Source organism: Tachyglossus aculeatus, chromosome 17 (genome assembly GCF_015852505.1).
Source record: "Tachyglossus aculeatus isolate mTacAcu1 chromosome 17, mTacAcu1.pri, whole genome shotgun sequence".
Lineage (NCBI taxonomy): Eukaryota > Metazoa > Chordata > Mammalia > Monotremata > Tachyglossidae > Tachyglossus > Tachyglossus aculeatus.
Window position 1 is genome coordinate 21,573,258 of NC_052082.1, and position 20,556 is coordinate 21,593,813.

A 20,556-nucleotide genomic window follows, 5' to 3' on the forward strand; every position below is an offset into this window, starting at 1 on the left:
CTACCACCATCATTTGCCTGATGATACTCAAAAATGGATCAGTGAAAGCAAAAATTGGTTTAATGCCTTACTTAAGGTTCCTAATGAGATAAAAATTCAGTACGGAGAATGCACCTGAACATTTTCAGGTTGTAATTGAATATACCCTTGGAGCTGGTTTTAATGACATGCTGCCCAACTGCTGAGATAGTAAGGGATGGAGAGGGTCATAATTTCACATTTTATGCATCATACATATTATATGGAAGTCCTGGATTCTTCAGCAGAATTCCAGTACCAGTTTTTTGGCTTCAATGAGATTAGTACCATGCTTTATGTGCTCTTGGTTTAATTATTTCCATTTCAAATGGGAAGTTTTATGAATCCTCTAAGCTTTTACTGATAAAAAAATCTTGTAGGAGCTACACTGTTATGTTCTAGAGCCACAGATGCCATTATACTTTAAAATCAAATATTTATAATTTCCTTCTTGCTAATATTATCAATAATAATAATATTACATGTGTAGTGCTTACTAAGCATCAAGCATCATTCTAAACACTGTGGTAAATAGAAATTAATCAGATAGGGGACAGTCCCTGTACCAGGGAAGTCAGGGAGAACAAGTACTGACTCCCCATTTTACAGATGAGGAAACTGAAGCACAGGTAAATTAAGTGACTTGCCCAGGGTCACACAGCAGGTCAAGGGCAAATCAGGGATTAGTGCTCTTTCCATTGGTCACACTGCTTTTAATGTTTATGTTCAAGAAAATTTTTAAATGAAAAGTAATTTACCATTCTCTTTCATGGGAAACCAATAACATGGTTTTAGATTCTGGTGCTCAAGGAAGATTTTTTTTTTTTGGTAAATGAAATTGAAACTAACTCATATTCTGAGTGTTTCCTTAGCATTGTTAGGTAATTTTATAAAACACCACTTCCATCTTCAATTGATTCCTCATGGTAGATTAATAAAGAAAATGTTTTGAAGGTTTCTTGTGCATTTTCCTGTTTCTGCAAATGTTAGATCATTTATAAAGCTAAATGAACCTTTAATAGTGATAAATCTGGAATTATCACACTGTACTTCTGAAATACTGAAAACACTTTCATTCTGAAAAATTCCTACTCTAGTCTCCTCCTTTAAATTATTTTTCATTTCCTGTCACTTTCACATTCATTTTGAGATTTTTAAGATTTTATGATTCACCAGTTCCACCCCTTTAACAATCTGAATAATCTTGTTCTTTCATTCTTGGCCCCTGGGAATAGAGAAGTGGTACTTAGAGATTTCCTGCTATACTACCACTGTATAGTTATAAATGAGATAAACTGTCAGTATCGCCTAGGTAATGCCATTGAATATGAACAAAGACCATCAATCTAAAATAGCCTTATTCTCTTCTAAACCCTGTGTGGTCCGTGACAAAATCCCAATGGACCATGACTCCATTAGGCTGTCAGGCCACAGGCTCTGTTAGTAACTTGAAGCTAGACAGACATTAAGTCTCCCTCTATCCCCCTTGTTCCCATTCAATAACTTAACATTCACAAGCTTTACTTATATTCGAATGGCCAGGTAGTAATATTGTTGATGAAAATTTTCAAATCCCTCAGTAGAGTGCGAAATCAAACTCCAGACAGTCTACATTAAGAAATAATCTGATTTTTTACAACGTATCTTAGTTACCATGGACAGGACAACTTTCTTAACTCTAAGTCTTCACAGAGAAATCAAATCGCCTTGTTGACTACATTAGAATACTTTTTAAGTAAAACAAATGCGAGCAAACCACTTGAACCGTTTTGTTAGATAGGAAAAAAAGTATATGTAGCTCAGCATTCTTCCCCTGTCTGACTTCTGGAAATTAAAACGGATTTACTGACACGCTTGGGCAAAATCAAGTACCCTTCCAGGAGCTGAAAGTGAACACTCTCTGGAAGTGAGAAACAGTGGACAGGAGAGCATTTATAATCAGAGACAGTAAAGCAGGAAAGTCTTATAATTATATTGTACAAAATTATCCAAACTTGTAAACCTCCTGGGACCTCATATTGTATATGGTTTTTCAAATGAGATTATAGGTGTTCAACAATCCCCAGCTGTCTCCTCACCAGACGCGAGTCAGCTCTTCATATTTGAATCTAAAAGGACAAGGGCCAACTGACTAAATGCTTCCTTACCAATGAAGACTTTTCCCATGAGAAAAGACACAGCATTAAAATTAAAATCCCAAGGGAAGACAAAGATTAACTCACACTTAAAAGACAAAAGAAAGACATGACAATTGACTGGGTTACGTTCCCATCCATAATTTTTTAATTCCCATTTCTCCCTCTAGGCTGTAAACTCCTTGTGGGCAGGGAATGTAGCTGTATATCATGCTCTCCCAAGTGCTTAGTACAATATTCTACACACAGTAAGCAGCTCAAATACAGCTGATTGAGGAAACCTATCAATTTTGTTTTATTTTATTGGGAGACCAAGAGCTTAGTACAGTGCTTTGTGCATCAGCAAGTATTCTATATCATCCATTGTGTTTTTCCTAGACAACTGCCTCATATTTCAAACTGCAGCTGTACCTAAGACTAAGGTACTTTTTTGTAAGACATAATACAAAACGAAAATCTCAAAGTTACAATTTTTATAGCTATACTACTTGGCAGATGCTTCAACAAATTAAGGAGACTGCATTAACAATACAGAGTATTGGGTAAAATTTGTGTTTAAGCAAAAAATTATGAACATACTTTTCATAACTCTTGTTTTTAGGTGGAAAAAATAAGCCCATTAACAAACATTCTGTGGATTCCTAATGGCTCATAAATAGATTCTGCAATTTAGGATTTGTTACTTTATTAAAATCCCCTTGGGATTTTAATTTTAATGCTGTGTCTTTTCTCATGGGAAAGGCCTTCATTGGTAAGGAAGCATTTAGTCAGTTGGCCCTTGTCCTTTCAGATTCAAATATGAAGAGCTGACCTGACTTCTGGTGAGTAGACAGAGCTGGGGAATGTTGAACACCACTAATCTCATTTGAAAAACCATATACAAACAATAAATGTGCAGCTCATTCCCTCTCTAGGCTGTGAGCTGGTTGTGGGCATGGAATGTGTATCAACCCTGATATAATGTACTCTTCCAAGCACACAATAAATATGACTGATTCACATGATTCTTAAAAAAAATACAAAAATCAACGGTATTTGAGTGCTTACTATGTATTAAGCTCTTGGGACAGCACCATACAATAGAGTTAGTGGACATACTCCCTGCCCAGTCCAAATCAGTGTCTGCAATGCTGTTGCATTAGGACGCCTGAGAAAAGCCACACAACTATGCCTGGATTTCTTGAGCACAACTTCAAATGCCTAGTTACAACTGTTGGATCACAAATGCCATATAATATTTTGAGGGCAGGCCCTCTGCAGAAATACAATCTACGCCTGCCTATTGCTCCCACTAGATTATAAACTCTCTGAAGGCAGGTACATTCCTTGGATTTACCCAAATGCCTTGAACAGTGCTGTGAACACAGTTGGCAGTGATAAATACTAGCAAATGACCATTTCATGCTATTTTAAATTATAACAAAGTGTGTTCATTTTGAATTTAATTCATTTCACACAATTTTGGTCTGGCACAATACCTAGCTCAGTGGGGAGATAAACTGGCCAATCCAATAAAACTGGAACCAAATACGAAATGCGGTCAAAATAATATTTTATGATAATTACCAATGTATGCCAAAGTACCACAATTTCTTTTCAGTATTAATCCATGAGACTGCAACCACTCCCCAAAAATACAGGCTGAAAAATGGACATTTTGTTTTTGACCCAAATCTGCTATTTCTTTACCATTAGACTGTAAACTCCATGTGAGCAGAGATTAGGTCAACCCCCTGTACTGTACCCTTTCAAGCAGTGCTCAAGCCACGCTCTGCATAAAGCGTGCCTAGTGGAAAGAGCACAGGATTGGGAGGCCGGGGACCTGGGTTCTAAACCCTGCTCTGTGTGATCTTGGGCAAGTCGCTTAACCTTTCTGTGCCCCACCTACCTCCTCTGTAAAATTGGTATTAAAACTGTGAGCCCTATGTGGAACATGGACTGTGTCAAACCTGATTATCTTGTATCTACCCCAGAGCTTTGTATGGTGTGTGGCACAGAGTAAGCGCTTAACAAAAGCTACTGAAGAAACAAAAGCAAAGTGCTACAATACCATGGTTAATTGATTTAAGTCTCATTAATAACTTAAGGTACTTAGGTGTTTTTACTTCCTTTCTTTAATCCAAAGAAACCTGATATTCCTAGTGACCGTTTAGAGCCCTAAACTCAACTATTCTTAAGCCCTTCTTAAAATGCAGTGCATTCTATTAGACCATTCAAATTACAGTTTTTTTGCAAGAAATATAAATCCATGACCTACTATATAAGTGTGCCATGACATAAAACAGTTAGGAAGAGCTATGCACTCCATTTTGTTGATGTTAAAACAAATGATCATCTTATAGGAAACAGATATGAAGTTTTATGGGGGCTTCAGTACAACATTTCCTAAGGCAATTCTGTAGGTACTCCTTACACCTTAGACCTTGAAGAATTACTAAAGAACTCCATAATTTTAAAGTCTCTAAAGTTTTTGTTACATCTAAGTTTTCATAGTTTAATTGAATTGTTAAAGATTACAGGATTAATCTTATTCCTGTCCCTATTAAAAAATAAAAAGGAAAAAGTTGGTCTTAAATTTAATTTCATAAAGGAATTACTGACTGTAAAATCAATTAATACTTCAGACTACTCCAGTTCTTGCAAATCATATGCTCTTAGAAAGAAATCTCACTGAATAAAAAAGAAATTATTCTTGAAACACTGATTAAAATATTATAGCAAATCAAAGGTAATGGAAGAAATATTTTCAAAGTGGAGAATTATGTTTTATGCACAAATTTGGTCTAGTCTAAAGCCCTTTTCTCAGCGAAGTACAAAAAATCACCTTCATGGGAAAGCCAACTTTTTGCTTGCATTTCAGAATATGTAAAAAGGCAGATATTTCCGACCCTTCTATTCCTTCTAATATAGGTGTGTGGTAGTGTGAAAGAAAACAAGTCTTATTTACATTTAAGAGGGCTTTTTTTCCATCTGAGTTCTTATTTCTTAAAAACCAGGAAGCACTCAATAATTACAAATGATTGACTAAACACTACTATGAAAAGCCCATAGCAACAATCTTGTAGTTCCCCATTTTTTTAAAGGGTAAAAGTGATAAGATTTTTTCAGGGAGGAAATTTAGTGTTAATATGCTTTTTGGGGGTCTTTTGCTAGTAAAGTTTGAGAGTCTATAACACTTCTAACTTGGTAAATTGCACCAAGTTAATTAGAGAAATCTTGCTTCTCCATCACCTGGCTAGTTTGAAAAATCACCAATGTACTCCTTGTCATATTTCTAGCCATTCAATTTGACACTAGACGATGAATGGTGATGGTGTTGGTCACAAGCTTCTTAGAGAGGACTAAAAGTCAAGGACAAAAAATCAGATCTACCATTATGTAATGACTTGATATGGGATTTGCAGACTTTACAGTGCTTTCCAACAAAGGCTATAGCCCATAGCTTTTTTTTTCAATTTATGATCAAGGGTGGAAAGGTTTAATTTACAAAGTTATTAAAATAGCATTCCACAAGAGTCATAGCTTTGGGTAAAAATAGTAATTCTACTATTTGCTAAAAGCTTACTGTGGGCCAAACAACAGGGGAAGATTTAAGATAATCAGTTCAGGCACAGTCTCTGTCCCAAAGGGCCTGACATCTTACATATGAGGAAACTGATCACAGAGACATCAAATGACTTGCCCAAGGTCATACTATAGGCAAATGGAAAAGCCAGGATTAGAACCCATATCCCCCGACTCTTTACTAGGCCATGTTGCTCACATGTGCAACTAAGTCATAGAGCAAATGAAAGGGGAAAGAACAAGACAGCTTTTCAGAATACTGACTCATAAGTTACACAAGTGACATCAGAGAAAGCTAAAGCCAGTGGTTGAAGGTTATAATTAAAATGCTGTTACTATTATGGTGAGTCTGATCTATACTACTTTCCTTCAGATAATAGCATCTGTAACTGAATGTATCTGTCACTTAGAGAAGCAGATATTTTTATATCACACATTAATTACTGGCATGTTATCTCATCTAAAACACTCACACAATGTGTTGATCAGAAGACCACATCTCAAAAACTATCATTTTGCCATAGTTAACCTAGTGTCCATTCCACAGTTGGAAAATGTCCTTATAACTATTTTGTGCGGATGCTTTTTCCTGACCTGGTTATCTTGAGATATTTTTAATTCCATTTTTAAAGTAATTGGTCATCGGCCACTAACCTATTCAGTACTCTTTCCCTCTCATCTTGGACTTTTAAAAATATTCATGCGAATCATTTTGGCCTAAATGAAACTTATCTGCTTCTTACTTTATACAAGGTTAGAGGATGGGCCCACTAAACTGCAAAGACTAGGAAACAAGTATAAGAATTGTAAGTGAATAAAGAGCATGGAAAGAAAGAGAGAGAGTGTGTGCGTGTGTGTAAGTTAGAATATGGTTTAAGAATAATTTCAGCAAAATTGAAGGCTCTTAATATTAAGGAACTTCAGGATTTATTAAGGTTCTGGTCCTGCTTCAAAAAGATCAATTTAGGTCTAACCAACAGCTTAGGCATTAAGGAATCCTGGTTTTACATCTCCACTTTGCAGATAGTGAAACTGAGGTAAAGAGATTAAATAATTGGCCTGCAGTAACATACGATGAGTTGGGGAAATGGGAACAATCTATATAAAAAAATAGCTCTCCAGAATTTCTGCTCAAAACTCTGCCCTTGCACCAACCTCCTGACAGATGGCGAAAATGACAAGAGGAAAAACAGATGAGGAGAGGGAGGAAAACGAATGACATGAAAAAAGATGGGAAAGTAAGAGAGAAATAGAAGGGTAACAGAGTCAGGGAGAAAGCTGAGTTAGAAGTGGGGGAAGAGAAAAGAACTAGGGAAAGATAAAAAGAGATACTTTTTGAAGAGCGTAGGAGCAAAGGGGAGAGAACACCAGAAAGTACTGCAGCTTGAAATCAAGCTCTTCTTTGGCACCACAGAGGTCCTATATTCATTCATTCGTATTTATTGAGCACTTACTGTGTGCAGAGCACTGTACTAAGCGCTTGGGAAGTACAAGTTGGCAACATATAGAGATGAGAGTCTGATAGGTTCATCTTCTTTCTATCATATTCGTGCAACATGTCAGCAGGAAGGAGCCAGAAAACTCCAAACCCCTTTAGTCTCACGGTCAAACTCTGCTCTGAGGCTTCATCTCCCAACTACCCCATCCAAATACAGAATATGGAATCATGTAAGCAAGCTGTCAGTAAATGTGAATGCTCATGGGTGTCAAGGTAGAAAGGTGGGCAAAACTACTGAACAAAATAAAAGGGGAAGACTCAAAAGATATTTTAATCATGCTGTTAATTTTTAGATCTACTAGAATAGCTTTAGACTGATATGCTCCATCCACTGCTTTGTAGTTCTTAAAACCTTCCTTTCAAGGAAAAGGCTGAATATTCTTAGAGACATCAGAAAGTTAAAAAAAAATTAAAATGTGTCCTTGAATAACTATGTATTGAGGATTTTGATTTTCAAATTAACAGAAAATGATCTTGTCTATTAGCATGATCATGCCCAATAGAAAAATCCCACAGTGACTTCTCTTTCTATTAAGGTGGGAAAGCACCTGCTGTGAAAGATGCCTAGATCACTTCACAGGTACATTAAAAAAAAAACTAGCTCCCCAGAATTTCTGTTCAAAACTCTGCCTTTGCACCAAGGGCAGTGTAGATTAATTTTTTCTGACTTCATTTTGGTAAATTATCCATTGACAATCTTTAGCCTGAAACCAAGCTTTCCTGTTTCTGGAATTTGACAGAAGTTTCATTAATACTTTGATTCTGTAGACCCTATAAGGGAAGCAAGCAATGGAATGTCAAGTATTCTACACACCAACTTAACAAAAGATTATTCAAAGAAAATCAACACCACACAAACCCTTAATTTGTTTACTTCTACAAAATTCATGAATTGTACTGCAATATTCTGTACTTACATATAATGTAATAATCTTTGTTTTTCTGAAATTCTAAACCCCAGAGGTTAGGGCTGAACTCTTGAAACTTGATGGTAAATTTAACGTCTTGGTCTGGCTTGGCACAGTTGAGCAGAGGTGTGTTGTCCTTTTTAATAGTGCATCGATCTGCTTGGTCTTTATCAACCATATAAACCTTATAATATTCATATTGGCCAACAGTTTTAGAATCCACCTTTGGGCAGATAATATCCAGTTTGTCTCCTATCTGTGGATATAGTACCAGTCCTTGTCCTGGTAGAAACCTGAAAGAACCAAAAGAAAGACAAGTGAGATGAATGGAAAAAAATTAAAGACAGCTACACAATGCCACATTTAACCAGATACTATGCTTGTTTGGAGTGGTAAATTAGCAAGCAAAATATGGACCACAGTTTAACTTGGTTTGTTCAGACTATCAACGGGCTAATTCTACTACTGAGGTTTTAGGAACTGAGTGTAGGGTTGTTGCTTTTTTCTTTTTCCTTTTGAGAAAAGCAAACACCTTTTAAGTAGAGGTGTGATCAGGTTTGCTGTAATTGCTTCCCCACCTCTTCACTTGCAATGTTTCAGTAGCTCTTTGTGTAAGTTCGAAAGAACTTTTTCTCTGATGTGAGTCAGATCTTCCCACCTATTTGTTTTTTTAACCATTTGGCAGCTTTAATACACAAGGGATACCATGCAAAGATTTCATCAATCTCAGGGATGCTCTAACACTTGTTTTGTTATTTTCCATTTTGCTGTTGGAAGTTAATTAACAGGCAAGTTTCATCAGGAATGTTTCAAATTACTTATCATAATTAGCCAGTCTGATCAAATAACAGCATTTTTTATGGTGACGTTGAAGCGTCTTACAGAAGAGTAAAAGATAAATAGGAATAATTAGCTGTGATATTGATTCAGCTGCAAAATGAAGAGTCCTGTTCTTGTGAGGACAACAGCTACTGTCCTGCTGCAGTACTAGTTTTTTCCCCTTAAGATGAATTTGCTCCAATTAATGCTTAGAAGCAAGTCATTATTAAGGCTACTGATACAATATCTCCTAATGCCCTGAGCAGAAAGCATCTCTCAATTTTTTTTTTCCTCTCTCTCTCCCCCACCACCCCCCATCACTCTTCTTGGCCAGCCATACTGCTGGAAAGCTCGTCCTTAATGGAGAGGTGCCCTGAGAAACTGAAACAAGAGTTTCTTAATGAACATCCTTCCAAAAGTGCTAACCTTAAACACCACTTAAAACCCCCCAGCTCATTTGTAAGTAGCCAAGTCTGAGTGCTCATTAAAATATTAAAGCCTGGGAACAAAGCTTTAGGCCTTGAATCCCTCCAACACAACCCTTTATTTAAGGGAAGAAGCCCACCAGCAACGATTATTATTGGGCCAAGATACTCTAATGGTTACGAGAAGAGCATAATGGAATGCCCAAAATTTCAAATCCATAAGTAGGGAATTGCTTGGCTCCACTACTACTAAGGATAAGCTTATAATTCATACTAATGAATGGCATTAATTTTATTCTGAAGGCTCTGTAAATCCAGTATTCGGGTTATGAAACAGCATGTAACGACAAAGAAAAAAAAAATTACAGGTTTATTAAAAAACGCAATTTCATGACAGGAAAAATGCATGTTGGGTATGCCAATGTGCCACTCTTTCCATGTTATTTCCTTCCATAGCTTTTTAAAAAAAATTACATGAACTCTTGCAGAGGAAGACATAATCATTATTTTCTCTGAGTTAGAAGTGAACTAGGTTATAAATTGATGACCTAATTCCAAAAGCCTTCTGCAGAAAGAGCCAAAATCATCATAAAATAATTACAAACAACTTTTAGAAATCCAACATCCAGAGGCAAATAATTTTGGAAGATAAATGGAGATACGTCCATAAAACTACACTAGCACAGGCTTGGAAAAAAAAAGTCACATGAAAATTAAGCTTTCTGATACCAACTACCATACTACTCTTGAGCAGATGGTCTAGTGGAAAGAGCACAGGCCTGGGAGTAGGAGGATATGGGATCTAGTTCCACCTCTACCAAATGCTTGCTGTGTGACCTTGGGCAAGTGACTTTTCTGTGTCTCAGTTTCCTCAACTGTAAAATGGGGATAAAATACCTGTTCGCCATCCGACTTAGGCTGTGAGCCCTGTGTGGAACAGAGACTGTGTCTATTTAACTTGTTCTTACTCCAGCACTTAGAACAGTGTTCGATGCATAATAAGCACTTAAATTCCATAAAAACAGAAGCCAAGTGCTTTTTCTCCCGAGTCACTAGGTCAATAAATTGGATTTAGACTCTAGTTTTGGGGAACTCTGTATGATTTACTGATTTTTCATAAAGTCAATCACCACAAAACACTTATGAGGGATGCCAGAAGACTGGCATGTGCATTTAAAGGACACAGAGCTTTCAGGCTGGTGTCCTATTTACAGTCACTGCCTCTTAGTACTCTCCCACTCAGGCAGAAAAATCCCAGAATGTGGGAAGAAGCCTGAGTGAATAGGAGAGCTGTACTCCACTCCTAAATCCTGGAGGTCCAAAGTATGGCCACTTACTGCCCACTCCACACAGACTTTACAGTATTTCGTATATATGAGCATATAATAAGACAACTTATCTACTTTGGCATGCACCTACCATTTGCAAAAATCCTCATTATAATTAACTGAAAAATATTCTGATGAGTGTCATCTGACAACAGAACCTTATCAATCCCTTCCCCCAAGCCAAATTTCACCATTAGCTTTGAAGATTAAAAGATTAATTAGGAATCATATTTAAAATCCTAAAACCAGCATTCTCCATGCTATTTTCTTGATGCAGGGTTTAGAATTTAGTTCATTCCTTTTGGAAACGCTGGTCCGCTAGACTACATTGATAGAATCAAAGAGGACTGTGATTCTCATCAATTGCTTTTCTCCCACCACAGAAATTCACAATGGCCACTGAATAAGGAATTCAGAATCAAAACGCTGGATCTCTCTGACATCTACTAAAGTTACGTATTTGAGCAATGTTACACAGTACGCACTGGTTAAAAATGAAAATAGCATTAAATAACAAAGATGAGGACATTGGCTAGAATTAATATCAGTACTGTACTCTTCCAAGAGGTTAGTATAGTGCCCTGTGCACAATAAGCGCTCAATCAACACCACTGATTGGGGCAGTCAATCTCCCTTGCTTCCCGAAACCTCTTTTCCATATTTAGAAAATAGTTATTTGGGAAGGTTTAATGGCATAGTTTTGAAAAACAGTCAAGAAAACTGAGATCTGCTATGCTGATTGGCCTAGTGTCTCATGAACATTTTGTGTTTCAAGCCTCCTGCCAAGGAGCTATTCTCCGACTGGAGTGGTGCAGCGTTGCTCAGTGGAAAGAGCCCGGGCTTGGGAGTCAGAGGTCATGGGTTTGAATCCCGGCTCCACCACTTGTCAGCTTTGTGACTTTGGGCAAGTCACTTAACTTCTCTGTGCCTCACTTCCCTCATCTATAAAATGGGGATTAAGACTGTGAGCCCCACGTGGGACAACCTTGATTACCTTATATTCCCCCCGGTGCTTAGAACAGTGCTTGGCACATAGTAGGCGCTTAATAAATACCAACATTATTATAGCCTTTAAAAGGAGACACTTAAACCAGGTTTATAAAAATATAGCCACAGTTTAACTGGGTCTCCTAAGGGCTGTAATAAAAAAAACCCAAAAAACAAACTAAAAATCACATGGATCTGATAGACTGGTTTACTATAATACACTGAAAGAAAACAATGCAATTTTGGGACATTTTCCATTTATCTACCACAAGATTCATGTATGTGCAAATAAGTGGGCTCCATTTCCTAACAATATTAGCTTTATAATGCAAACTAGACAGTGGCCTAAGGTTGATGGCACCTTACTAATGCGACCTCGATGTCCAAGTGTGAACAACGTTGTTCTACTGCATGGACATTGGATTATTTAAAATGTGTGCCTAGACATGCCTAAATCACTTAGCACATTTTTACATCCAGTAATTTACACACACACACACACACACACACACACACACACACAGAGTTTTCTTGTGAGATATACCTGGAAGAACCTTCAGAAGTGTTTAGGAAGATAACTGCCCACTGAATTTGTTTAGCACTGAGCGTTTTCACAATGTATCCCATGACAATGAATTTTCTACACTAACTGATTATGAGCAAGCCAAGTTATGTTTCTTGCTGTAAGTCAGCGAGGGCACTAAAACATGACAGCCAAACATAAGGTGCCTAGCAAATTTACCAATGGCTCACTATTCTGTTCTTTGTGCCCTGAAGGTTACAATAAAAAAAACACCATAATTAAGAAAAGGACGATAAATTTGTTTGTGGCCTTCCTTATTTGTCTAAATAGCCTTTCCATTATTGGACTGGTGAAAGATGAAGAACTCTGGATAGCTTGATGCACGCTTGATGACTGAAGATCTGCACTTCTGTACCTTTTCTATGAAGAGAGAGAGAGAGAGAGTGTGAGAGTGTGAGTGTGTGTGTGTGTGTGTGTGTGTGTGTGTGTGTGTGTGTGTGTTGGGGGCGGGGCAGGGTGTCCAATCCCTGATCTGCCCTTTCCTCTCCATCCAAACCACTACCTTGTTAGTACAATCGCTCATTTCCCTAGACTCCAGTGGGCTCTAAACTGTGAGCCCACCGTTGGGTAGGGACTGCCTCTGTATGTTGCCAACTTGTACTTCCCAAGCGCTTAGTACAGTGCTCTGCAACAGTAAGCGCTCAATAAATATGATTGATTGATTGATTGATTCCCAACTGGATTACTGCATCAGCATCTTTTCTAATCTCCCAACACCGTCTCTCCCCATTTCAGTCCATACTTCATTCTGCTGCCCGGATTATCTTTCTACGGAAACGGTCTGGGCACGTCACCCCCCTCCTTGAAAAATCTCCAGTGGTTGCCTATCAACCTTCATATCAAGCAAAAACTCCTCACTCTCGGCTTCAAAGCTCTCCATCACCTTGCCCCCTCCTACCTCACCTCCCTTCTCTCCTTCTACAGCCCAGCCCACACACTCCACTCCTCTGGGGCTAACCTTCTCACTGTACCTGTTCTCACCTGACCCGCCATCAAAGCCTGGCCCACATCCTACCTCTGGCCTGGAATGCCCTCCTTCCTCACATATGCCAAACTAGACACTTCCCCCCTTCAAAGCCCTACTGAAAGCTCATCTCCTCCAGACTAAGCCCCCCTTTTCCTTTTCTCCTCCTCATCTCCCCGACTCCCTCCCTCTGGTCTACCCCCTCCCCTCCCCACAGCACTCATGTATATATGTGCATATTTATTATTCTATTTATTTTATTAATCACGTGCATATACCTATAATTCTGTTCACATATAATGATGCTGTTGATGCCTGTTTACTTGTTTTGACGTCTGTCTTCCCCCTTGTAGACTGTGAGCCCGTTGTTGGGTAGGGATTGTCTCTGTTGTTGAATTGTACTTTTCAAGCACTTAGTACAGTGCTCTGCCCACAGTAAGTGCTCAATAAATATGATCGAATAAATGAATGAATAATTGCATAGACACTTCCCTAAGTATCTATGAACAAGACCTTTCCACTCCTAGAGTATGCAACGATATCCAGACTTGATTAATAATTATTACTTATGACAGTTCTGAGTTTGGCAGAATATGGAATTGACTGTATTCTTTAAAATTTCATATTGGCCTAGCCCAAAATATGGATACCTACCCACACATTTTAAAAAGGGACTATCCTATTGTGTTTAGATTTCTTACATTCCATGACCATACATAAAACCTAATAAATCTGGAAGGTGGATGTGGTGGTGATACTTGTTACAATAACATTTCTGGATTTTCCTAAAACATAGCCAAGACCCAACTCTGTAAGCACAGATTGCCTTGATGAGATGCTCCTTGTAGGCAGGGATCATGTCTACCAGCTCTTATATTGTACTCTCCCAAGTGCTTAATACAGTGCTCTACACACAGTAAGCGCTTAATAAATATGACTGATTGAGAAAATAGCAAGATAGAGCATGTCAAGGCGGAAGACAACCTGTTAGTGTCATTCTACTTGTCTTCTCTATATTATTATTATTATTATTATTATGTGCTTTATTTGTTCCAAGCACTGGGCTAAGCACTGAAATGCATACATGATAGTCAAATCAGACAATCCCTGTCCCACTTTGCAAAGGTAACAACCCTCTGCTGTCCCAAGCTGTAGCTTAAAATAGGAGTAGTAGTGGCAAATTTCTGGGCTTACCATAACTAATTTTGACAGGCACATATTAAAAAAAATCAATGGAAAACTACAAGTTAAATAATAGATGAGTTCCACGGAAATGCAGTTTGAAAGCCTTATTTAAATATCTGTTCCTCAGCATTTGTGATGCAATGCTGTGCACAAACTATTTTTTTTAATGTAATCAATATTAACACTATGCAGCATTCACCTGCTAATGGAATCATTAGCTATGTAATAATACTGAAAAATCAATATAACATTCCCAAATTAGGAAAAAAAAGCAAAATTTAGTTTCAAGGTCAATGAAAAGCACATCCTAATAATAATAATGATGGCGGCATTTGTTAAGCACTTACTATGTGCAAAGCATTGTTCTAAGCACTGGGGGGGATTACAAGGTGATCAGGTTGTCCCATGTGGGGCTCACAGTCTTAATCCCCATTTTACAGATGAGGGAACTGAGGCTCAGAGAAGTTAAGTGACTTGCCAAAGGTCACACAGCAGACATGTGGCGGAGCTGGGATTAGAGCCCATGACCTCTGGCTCCCAAACCCGGGCTCTTTCCACTGAGCCACGCTGCTTCTCTGTATGCATCTCTGACCAGCACACTGTCAAATTTAAAACAAAGTCACAAGTGAAAGCAATTGATATAATGTATGTCTATACTTCCATACTATGAAAGTGCATATCAGGTTAACAACATTTAAGGAACGTAATTATAATAGGCTCACTTCTGAAACTGGACGGACACACACACACACAAACACACACACACATCCCACACACACCTTGAAGCTAGGATGAAGCAGTCAACTCATTTGGGTGGGTATTTCAGATTTTGACCACTGTCCCACTACCTAATGTGGGAGATAACTTACTATTTTGGCTAAGTTGGTGGCAATGATAATTATTATTCTTATATAGCATTAATCAATCGTATTTACTGAGCGCTTACTATGTGCAAAGCACTGCACTAAGCGCTTAGGAAGTACAAGTTGGCAACATATAGAGACGGTCCCTACCCAACAGTGAGCTCACAGTCTAGAAGGGGAGTACTGTGTATTAACTAATACATAGTATTAGTTAAATTTTATGTTCCAAGTACTGTATTAAGCATTGGGGCATATACAAGATAATCAAGTAGGACACAGTCCCTGTCCCACATGGGGCTCACAGTATAAATAAGAGGGTGAAAAGGAACTGAATTCCCATTTCACAGATGAAAAAACTGAGGCACAGAGAAGTTAAGTGACTTGCCCAAGGTCACACAGCAGGCAGGTGGTGGTGGCGGCAGTGTCACATCTACTGTGCACTTTTCTGCTTTCCCTCTACCACTATGTTCCCTAGTGATGCCTTTCAAGATAGTTTTCACCATTATGTAGAGAGAGAACAGTGTTAGCAACCACCAGAAGCAAGATCTCTGGATACCACGAAGATGGTACACAAGGTATAGGGATAAGCCTCCCAACAAGGCAATAACTTGTTGCCGCTACCACCAGGGCATATTATAACATGAGGACATATATATTTTTTAAAAAAAATGAATATTTTTATTAGATGAGCTTTGCATGTATCAGATGCTATTCTCAATTACAGAATATATATATATATATATACATATATATCTCAAGCTATTTGCAAATTTTAACTAGTTTCCAACTAGACTTTAACTTGTGTCAAACATTATAATATTTTTGGAAATACATCTGTCTTGCTTCTCCATAAAAATAGTTTAAAATGTACCATGGTTTGTCCTTTGTTTCAATGAAGCTCTTATTTCTTTTCAAATAGAAATTAGCAAGTTTTTAGAATAGAATTTCTATAAATCATAAGCTTTAGATTTCTATGTTTTAAATGATCAATGCAAAGTAAACTTTTCTCCTTTCTGTATAACAGAATTCTGGCCCACTAAATAAACTGATTTCTGGTACCAAACTGAAACAAATATGTTGCATATTAGATCTAGTAACTGAAAACACTGAAGAGATGAGACTAGTTCTTAAATGTGGGTTAATCAGTTACAAAATATTTCTAGCAATCTGAAGCCTCACCCGATTCAATGAACGGGATTTCATTCGTTCATTCAATCATATTTATTGAGCGCTTACTGTGTGCAGAGCGCTGTATTGAGTGCTTAATTTAACACAGAAGTTTGCAAACTTTAGCTCTGTGAGTATATTCACTTGCTTCCGACATTGAATCTTCAAACACCTGCAATTTACTGCAGTTCAGGAAAAAAAAAATTTTCTCTTTGCTTTTATTAAATGCCAGAGGCAAAGTACAAGAACAGAAGCTACACACTGTAAATTGGTTATGCTGTAGAATCTGTGAATGGGAAAACTCTCTGTAGGTGCATTGTAATTAGTTGTTCTTTCTAGTTACCTCTTGATAAATGATGCATGCTACTCTGGATAAGAGCCCAACTCTTGACCCATGACACCACTACACATCTCAGTACTTCAGCGAGGCATTACCAACCTAAAAGCTGCCTTTTTCTTATTTTGTTTCCACAGAGACGTAACATTGCTAAAACACAAAACAAGAGGTCTGTGCTCATTTGGCTTTCGGAAACACCCTGTAGGAGTGTTTAATAAAGGAGGCTATATTCATAATGATTCAAATTTGATGGCACACCTCACATTCACGCAAGATATTCAGTCTTTCATTGCTTTGGTTTAATCTAAATTGCTTAGAATCGCTGATGCCAAAAAACAGTCATGAAATTCTTATTTTAATGCAAGTAATCAAGTCAGAGGCCTAAGTAGGACTATAATATCTACCATAAAAGATCCCTAGGAAAAAAGAATCAACATTTTTTTGGATAGCACTTTACTGCCCCCTTTTGCACTCTAACATCAGAACAGGTTTCTGCAAAAACACGCTGTCTGAAAACCTGGGAGATTGGGGGCAGTTACAGGGTATTAAGTTTATATAGAACTAAGTTACCAGATACTGTTCTTGGTGTATCCGGCAATTACCTTAACTTCGAGCAACTGCTAGCACTCTATCTTCTCACTGACTTTAAACTGCCAAGAAACAAGGCAGTAATTGGAAGATTCAATTGGCATCCCCTGCCTTAATCCAAATGTGTATGTATTGGAACAATTGCTTGTTTTCACAGGTGCCCCTCTTTGCCATTTTTCTGAAACAAAGATCATTTGCAACTTGAACCTGGTTCATTCTTGGAAAAGAAAGGGGGTAATAAGGGGTTATCCAGTTTGAAGCCATTAAAGTATTAGGAATCCCAGCACTAAAAGTGTGGGTGTACATTTCAAACCAAACTTCACGCAACGATGAGCAAAATATTTGAGAAAAGGAAAGATAAGACCAGGGGTTCAAATGCACTGGGAGCATATAGGCCACAAACCAGTTTGACAAGCCCTCATTTCAGCTACTTCAGGAGAATTGGGAAGGGGGAGAAGGTGGGAGGGAGGGAGGGGAAGCAGGGGAATTTGTGTGTGTGTGTGTGTGTGTGTGTGTATGTAACAAACTACATACAGCATGAGGTATGTGAAGAGTAATTTATCTGCAGTCAACAGACTAGTTTTCACTAAACACTAATTCATAATGACAGAGCCAGAGGGAACACTCTTTGCCCCAATAACCTCAATTTCTATGACAAAATCCATACGCTATGGGGTACACCTATATTTAATCTAAATCCATTTCCTCTGTTGTTCCACAGTTACTATACAAGTCACAATAAGATTACATTTCATTGCCTACAGCGCGGCACAACTGAGTCTTTACTGCAATGAAAGTAGATTCCACTGATGGACATGCTGGTGTTTTCTCCTACTGTCATGATACCGAAAGAATGTGAGATTATTTTTTAAATATTATTGAAAACATTCCTTTCCAGAAAGGGGAAATGAACTGTTTGAGACAAGAAAAAAACGTGAACAGTGATTGCAGGGCAATAAAAACCTGCCTCTCTTGAAAACAGCTGCGAGACCCTAAAAGCTTATGATGAAAATTATAACACCCTTGAAAAGTTGCAGAACCATAATGTGCCAATAGCCCGCCCGCGTGTGAGAGACAACACCCCAAGAGGAAAAAAAAAATTCTGACTGACTTAATTTAACAGAGACCAGCTGGCACCTGCCAAAAGCCAAGCTCACAACCTGGATCTCGAAACAAGACCGTAAAGGTAAAAACAAAGTAAGGAAGCAGGTGGGATGGACAACAAAAATGGATGATTTCATTCATACCACGTTCTACTATGTTATCTTTCGTCATGCACTGATGAGGAGAATTTACAGTCGTCTCTTTCTCAACTGTAATTTGTTTGCACCTGTACAGTCTTGTTCCAAACCATGTTCCATGCAAGAGTCCACAAAAGAAGGTGGGGAACTCTTGTTATTTATAGGCGAGGCGCTTACAAAACGTGACTACATCTTATATTAAAAAAAAAAATTGGGAAAATTTTCAGCTGGTTCTCAGTTGTTTTTAGGAGAAAGTGCTTCATTCCATTTGGCTGAGTAAGGAAACCATAGAGATGAAAAGAACTTCCAAATCATGCCGTCAGAGTCTGTGATACACAGTACTGTATTGTAACATTGCAAAATTAAAGAAATGGGATTTACACATCTTTGATAAGACACAATAGAGCTAGAGTCTGTGGGTGGGGAGGGGCAGATATTTTCAGGTCATTTCACCACAAATCTTCTAAATGTACTTTTATATGCAGCTTAAAAAAAAGTCGTATTTGAAACGCGTGAGAAAAACGTAATCAAGTTTTGGTAGGACATTGTTAGATGTTGAAATGAAGAAAAAAATCTGACTTTTGAAACTTCTCACTTTTGATGCAAGTAATCCACCAAAGGTATGCTTTCATACTGCCTGGTAATTTTGTTGCCTCCCTAAGTGAACGTACGAAGCCCAGAATTACTTTGACAAAAACAAAGGTTAAGTACTTTGGAGTGATTAAGCCAGGCTGCTACTAAACTGAAATTAATTAAACATGGTGAAAGCAACAGAGATGCAGACAGTAGATTACGTGGGACTTCAGAGTCCCAAAAGGAGTTAAGATGCTTCTTCTTCCAAATTTATATTTTTATCTAGTCAGGTAGAGAGACCGACTTGCTGCTCCAGCAATAGGTAAGCAGATGGCAAGCTCGAGTGAAAATGAAAATGCAAGAGAGTCAAAGCTACAGCATGTATGGAGACAGAGAGGTTCTCCGGTCTTCACTGCATAGCTTCCTTAAACAAACTGCTTCAAACTTGCAGAACATCAAAAGCCAGATGGGCTGCATTGAATGAATCCACAGGCAAGAAGCCAGGATTCTAGTTCGCTGTAGAAATAGGCCTGGACTTGATTTGAGGCTTCTCAGCTCTGACAAGCTGGCAGCTGGCAGCATTCCCAAAATACAAAATAAAATGGCATTTAATAGTGACTAGGCTTTAAAAAAGATGTCATACTATCTCTTTAGCCTTTGGAGCAGGAATCCCAGCGTCTAACCAAACGTCATTGCTAATCCAACTTCCTCTCCGCAACAGAAGATGGATCAAACATTATTTCATAAAAGTACAGTGTTGGACAAGGGGACAAAGTTATTATCATTTCTCATGGCAATAAATGTCAAATAACTATTTCTACTTCTACTAAGTACCTAAGGAGTTAATGCCACCTTAAAAAAGGGCTATTTAGAAATAACCGAACATTATGGGGAAAAAGAGGCATAGCAAAGTGATGTCAAGAACGATTAACCTAACAAACCTTCAATCTGCCTGCTAGAGATTATTCTGACAGAGGAGCAATATTAAGTGGTAGAAAAATCACTATGCCAAATGGATGTTGGTTTTCAAAAACAAGTATCAGGGTACAAACTTAAAATTGGATATTTTTTTTCCCCCAGAGGACACATCCAGGAGTGAAAATGAGGATGGCCACAAAATTCTGGAAGTACATCTTTATCTGTATAGATAACCACACACACACACACACACACACACACACTTGAATAGGCCAAGTAATCTATTATTCTCAGGTTATTGTCAAGGTAAAATTATTTCATAGTAATAATTTTATGAGTTTCTATAGGGTACTTGGCTCTAGTTTGACTCAGATTCTCATTATTCCTCCTCCCTCACCAAGTTTCCTAAAGATAATTCACCTGGATCACTACCCTATAAATAGAACAGAGAGGAT

The 20,556-nt window shown here is 38.0% G+C and overlaps 1 protein-coding gene across 1 annotated transcript in view; it reads right to left on the minus strand.

Annotated features, from left to right (window-relative positions):
* EFNB2 (ephrin B2) overlaps positions 1–20,556 on the minus strand; it is a 50,982-nt gene that overhangs the window by 18,400 nt on the left and 12,026 nt on the right. The window contains exon 2 of the mRNA XM_038759164.1: positions 8,133–8,416. Coding sequence (XP_038615092.1) covers positions 8,133–8,416 — 284 coding nt within the window. The remainder of the gene's footprint in view (positions 1–8,132; positions 8,417–20,556) is intronic.